The 6,000-nt window shown below is 41.3% G+C and overlaps 1 protein-coding gene across 1 annotated transcript in view; it reads right to left on the bottom strand.

Annotated features, from left to right (window-relative positions):
• Positions 1-771: 771 nt before the first annotated feature.
• Positions 772-6,000, bottom strand: part of LOC140194756 (activin receptor type-1-like) — an 83,280-nt gene continuing 78,051 nt past the window's right edge. Inside the window, exon 10 of the mRNA XM_072252027.1 lies at positions 772-2,620. Within this exon, the coding sequence (XP_072108128.1) occupies positions 2,486-2,620 (135 nt within the window). The 3' untranslated portion in view covers positions 772-2,485. The remainder of the gene's footprint in view (positions 2,621-6,000) is intronic.

Raw genomic sequence — 6,000 nt, 5'->3', positions numbered from 1 at the left:
AGGTAATGCTGCTGCCCTATAAAACCACATTTGGAATGTGTTCTGGTCACCCCATTATAAGGAGGACATGGAAGTTTTAGCAAGAGTACAGAGGAGATTTACCAGGACGCTGTCTGGAACAGAGGGCATGTATGAAGACAGGTTGAGCAAACAAGGGCTTTTCTCTTTTGAGTGAAGGAAGATGAAAGGTGACTTGATAGAGCTGTATAAGAGTCCGAATTCAAGTGGGTAGAGACCTTTTTCCCAGGGTGGAAATGTCCAATACTTCAGGGCATCATTTTAAGGCAATCAGTGATTGGAGGAGCATGTCAGAGGCAAGTTCTTTGTACAGAGATGGTGAGTGGGTGCATTCTACCAGGGTGGTGGTAGAGGCAGATACGTTACGGGCATTTAAGAATCTCTTAAATGGATGATAGAAAATTGGAGGGATAGGTAGGTGGGAAGCTAGATTAGAACATAGTACATTGAACATAGAAAACCTGCAGCACAGCACAGGCCCTTCGGCCCACAAAGCTGTGCCAAACACGTCCTTAATGTTAGAGTAGGTTAAAAGTTCAACAAAACATCGTGGTTCGAAGAGCCTGTACTATTCTGTGTTATACATAATTTAAACTCCCAGCTCTGACATTAATTTTGTGTTATGTTCCCAATATTGATTGCAGAATAGCTTTTAGCAATGTCACCTTATAAACATTTACTATCCCAAACTGAACATTTGCAGCATCTTGAAGTGGGTAAATTAACGATAAATAATGGAAACAAAGACTGAAGTGAGTAACACACAGGACATACCTTTATTAGTGTTTCTGAATTAAATGAAAAACTTTTGAGATTGGTGCATTTTTAACGTAGCAAAAAATTGCACCAGTCTTAAGAATTAAGGCTTAAATAATGTGAGCACTGAAACAGTTGTGGTATCGTATAATGCAGCACGTAATAATTGTGACATAGTACTGTAGTTAATATTGCTCAGAAATACTTTGTTTAAAAGTTAGATTCAAATGGATACTTTAACCAAACTGGTTACTAAGCATAGTGAGGGACATTAACTTGGGCTGCAGCTATTGTCATGATGGTTTGTCTGTGCACAAAATTGCAGGAGTAGCAAGCTTTAAAATGCAATTATTGCTCTTTGAAAGCAAATATACCTCAGTGATAAGTATAACAGTGCAAGAATGATATTCAAATGGTTAAAGCACCTCCGATGTCCCAAATGAAATGAAATTTACCTGTTGACTAATGCACGTACTCTCACAGAAAAATTACCCAGTAAGCTCTTCTGTTTAAAACAACATAATATGTTGAGTGCTCTGTAAGAACCATTGCACAAATTAAAACACATAATAACAAAAAGGTAATAAAGCAGGCTGTATACATTTACATTAAAGACCAAATTAATGTTCTATGACAGTATTTCAGGGGAACAATTATCATCAATGCAGATTTTTGTTCCTTTACATATTTGTGACTAATTTCCTCATCTTCCAGCAACTATACAAGGAAGCGATGCTTGAAGGCTTCGTTCGGCCCCTTCCTGTACAATGTCCTGATTAGTGTTTGCCACTTTACACAATATGAAAATTAGCAATTTCCTTGACTTTCCACGGTCATTATTTTCAGGAAGACGTTACAGGAGTGTTCTGACCATGACTGAAGTTAAGTAATTGGGCACTTACATAAAGACAAACTAATTCTTAACTGTAGTTAACAATAAGGAAAAATCAGAAGTCACTGCGTGATTCTAGATAAAAGAAAGCAATTCTAACTTGTAACTCAAAGGACTGTTACTTCCTATGATGAAAATATAAAAAATAATTTTAAATCTTGGATACAGCACCAAAGGCAAACACACACAATCTGCATGAACATTAGCGTTAAAATGATACACGTACTACTGCGGAACACTTTTCCTTAGCTCAGTTGCATAACTTAACCTTAAACAACTATCTTTAGTGTCAAGGCACCACCACTATGAGCTGGTGAATGTGTCCTCCTTTTACATTTAAACACAAGGACCACTTTATATTATAGTCCAGTAAACCATTAGATGGTTCTAGTTTCTCCTGTAACAAAGCCATCATGTTTTGCCTATTCAGAATGAAAAGCTGCATGCTATTTTACAGACAGAATATAAATACACAGGTCAGGGCTATTTGCAGCCTACTTGATAATTGTACAGCAATGCAAAAACAAAAATATTTAGTGCAAAACTTCCCCTTCCAAATAGAACTCAAATTAGAGTGTGGCCAGTGAAGATGCAACCACTGCCTATATGTATCAGGAGGAACAGGCATGGTTGAGTGATTGGTCTGGTCACAGGCATTGATTCATCTGCCATTAAACCACGGTGCCCTAGTTGCCCACGGTTACTGCTGTATGTTCGACTGTAAAAAGCGAACACTGGGCAGCCTGAGGTCTGCTTTTCATCCTATGCAGCAGACCTCGTATTTGTCGATAGTGATAGATTATTGGTTCTCCTTTCCAATCAGCAGTCCATTTTCACCTTCTCTAATGAGTTGCTTATTTTCCCCAAAGTCTTTTTGATACGTAATGCAGTGAGTCGCGCAGAAGGGTTTTGGTACCAGCACTCCTTCATCAGCTTGGCAAGAGCAGACAAAGTCTGAAACATAGATCAGTAGTGTTATAATTCAGCCCAGCTATTTTTTAAAATTCAGTCTCCTGTATCCCACACATGATAAGACATAAGAGTAGAATTAGGCCATATGGCCCATTGAGTCTGCTCCACTATTGCATCATGTCTGGTTTGTTATCCCTCACAACCCCATTCTCCTACCTTCTCCCTGTAACCTTTGACACCCTAACTAATCAAGAACCTATCAACCGCCATGAAGGGTTACGGGGAGAAGGCAGGAGATTGGGGCTGAGGGGGAAGTAGATCAGCCATGATGAAATGGTGGAGCAGACCCGATGACCAAATGTCCTAATTCTGCTCCTACATCTTATGGCTGTTGCTTTAAATATACATTCTCCCTGGCCTAAACATCTCCATGTAGCACCTGCTTTTCCATCACTGGCCAAACCCTTTGCATCTCCTTCCTTCAACTACAGACTTATAGCTAGGGTTGTTCGTATTATTTGTTCACACTCAATGCCACAGCCTCACCACCCGAAAACCTTCCTTAAAACATATGAAAATTGTTGGCTTTCGTCTCAATCACCACAGTTCTCCTCACCAATTTTCTAATTTTTGCCTTTTTCCACCTGCAAGTATTTTACACGTTAAAAAAATATGATTCATATTTTAGACAGGACACAGAGGACTGGGTAAGAAAACCCTTCGCATAAACCAGGGGTTCCCAACTTTTTTATGCCATGGGCCAATATCATTAAGGGGTCCGTGGACCCTAGTTTGGAAACTTTGACTTAAATGGTTACAAATCTCTAAATGGCGAATGGTTGAGAATAATCAGAATGCAATATCAGTATTTTTGGATTTGAAGGGAAGGATCTGAGAACAATTCAGAGGTCAAATATCAGCCACATTTTGACTAAGTAGTTGGGAAGATGTTAGAGTCAATTGTTAAGGATGAGGTGATGGAGTACTTGGTGACACAGGTCAAGATAGTACAAAGTCAGCATGGTTTCCTTCAGGGAAAATCCTGCCTGACAAACTTGATGGAATTCTTTGAGGAGACTGCAAGTAGGATAGATAAAGGAAATGCAGTGGATGTTGTATATTTGGACTTTCAGAAGGCCTTTGACAAGGTGTCACACATGAGGCTGCTTACCAAGTTAAGAGCCCATGGTATTACAGGAAAGTTACTAACATGTTTAGAGCATTAGCTGATTGGTAGGAGGCAGCGAGTGGGAATAAAAGGATCCTTTTCTGGTTGGCTGCCAGTGACTAGTGGTGCTCTGCAGGGGCTGGTGTTGGGACCATTTCTTTTTTGCTGTATATAAATGATTTCAATGTTTTGTTGCCAAGTTTGCAGATGATATGAAGATTGGTGGAGGGGCAGGTAGAGTTGAGGAATCAGATAGGATGCTGAAGGACTTAGACAGATTAAAAGAATGGGCAAGAAAGTGGCAAATGAAATACAAAAAATGCATGGTCATGTTGGAAAATGCATGGTCATGCACTTTGGTAGTAAAAATAGATGTGTGCACTATTTTCTAAACGGGAAGAAAATCCAAGAATCTGAGATGCAGAGAGACTTGAGAGTCCTTGTGCAGAACACCCTGAAGGTTAACTTGCAGGATGAGTCGGTGGTAAGGAAGACAAATGCTATGTTAGCATTCATTTCAAGAGGTCTAGAACACAAGAGTAAGGATGTGATACTGAGGCCTTATAAAGCATTGGTGAGGCCTCACCTTGAGTACTGTGAACAGTTTTGGGCTCCTCATCTTATAAGGCATTGGAGAAGGTCCAGAGGAGGTTCACAAGGATGATTCCAGGAATGAAAGGATTATCATACGAGGAACATTTGATGGGTCTGGGTCTGTACTCACTGGAATTCAGAAGGATGAGGGGGGAATCTCATTGAAACCTTTCGAACGTTGAAAGGCCTAGACAGAGTAGATGTGGAAAGGATGTTTCCCAAGGGTGGGATAGTCTAGGGCATAGCCTCAGGATAGAGAGGCACCCTTTCAAACAGAAATGCAGAGAAATTTCTTTAGCCAAAGGGTGGTGAACTTGTGGAATTCGTTGCCATGTGCAGCTGCGGAGGCCAGGTCTTTGGGTGTATTTAAAGCAGAGATTGATAGGTTCTTGATTGGACATGGCATCAAAGGTAACGCTACCGGGAACTGGGGTTGAGGAGGGGGGAGAAAAGAGAATTAGCCATGATTGAATGGCAGTGTAGACTCAATGGGCCAGATGCCTAACTCTGCTCCTGTGTCTTATGGTCTCAATGCCTTTAAATGTTGGAGCACATCAATGGAGCTGTTGTTTGATTCCTCGTTCTCTTATCTATGTAAGAAGTTTATCTTATGTCTATCTACATACTGATGTTTGCTAATCCAAAGTTTGTTTCAACTATTTCTGGGTTTTAATATGAAGTTTAAAAATTCTGCTGCATTTAGAAATTAATGGCAGCAGAATTCTCCACTGTTGCTCTGATTTGGTTGATCCCGAGGGCTTCCAAGCTACCATATTCTGCATCGTTCCTGTGCAAAGGCACTAGTGTTTTTTAGACACAGGACTGATTGAAACTGAATAACGTGAACATAGCACCTCCACTCCATCAACAGAAAGCAAGATTTCCCGGTGGCCAAGCATTTTAATTCCTATCCCTGTTCCCATTCCATGGCCTCCTCTTCTGCCACGATGAGGACACTCTCAGAATGAGGAGCTGTACCTCATTTTCCATATAGGTAGTCTCCTAGTCTCCAACCTGATGGTATATCCATCAATTTCTCTAACTTCCAGTAATTTTCCTCACCTGTCCCCTTCTCTCTTCTCCTCATCTGCCTATCACCGTGCTCTGGTGCCCCTCTTCCTTCCCTTTCTCCCATGATCCACTCTCCTCCATCAGATTCCTCCCCTCCAGCCCCTTGCCTTTTCCACCTATCACCTCCTAGCTGCTCACTTCGACCCACTGCCCATCCACCTGGCTTCAACCATCACCCCCACCTTCTTATGATGGCTTCTTCCCCCGTCCTTTCCAGTACTAATGAAGGGTCTTGGCCAGAAACATCAATTGTTTAATAACTCTGACCAGCAGAGTTCCTCCAACATGTTGTGTGTTGCTCTGAATGTGGACAAAGCATTTCCTTTGCATGAGCAACTGAAAGTGAACAACATTGGAGGTGACCTGGAAGAGTTGAAACAGTCTAGTGGCTTGCTTTCTTTTTTGCTGGAACTTCTATGCCAGCCAAACACTCAGAGCTTTGCCCCAGGGTAGGGTGGAAATGAGGGAATATAATTTTAAGGTGACTGGAGGGAAAGATGGTGGGATGGGGTGGGAGGAGGCAAAGATGGGTTTTTCAATACCAGGGGTTCCCAACCTTTTCTATGCCATGGATCCTACCATTAACCAA

Source organism: Mobula birostris, chromosome 1 (assembly GCF_030028105.1).
Source record: "Mobula birostris isolate sMobBir1 chromosome 1, sMobBir1.hap1, whole genome shotgun sequence".
NCBI classification, from domain to species: Eukaryota; Metazoa; Chordata; class Chondrichthyes; order Myliobatiformes; family Myliobatidae; genus Mobula; species Mobula birostris.
Note: the sequence above shows the minus strand (reverse complement) of the source record. Positions and strands in the feature narration are given on the sequence as shown.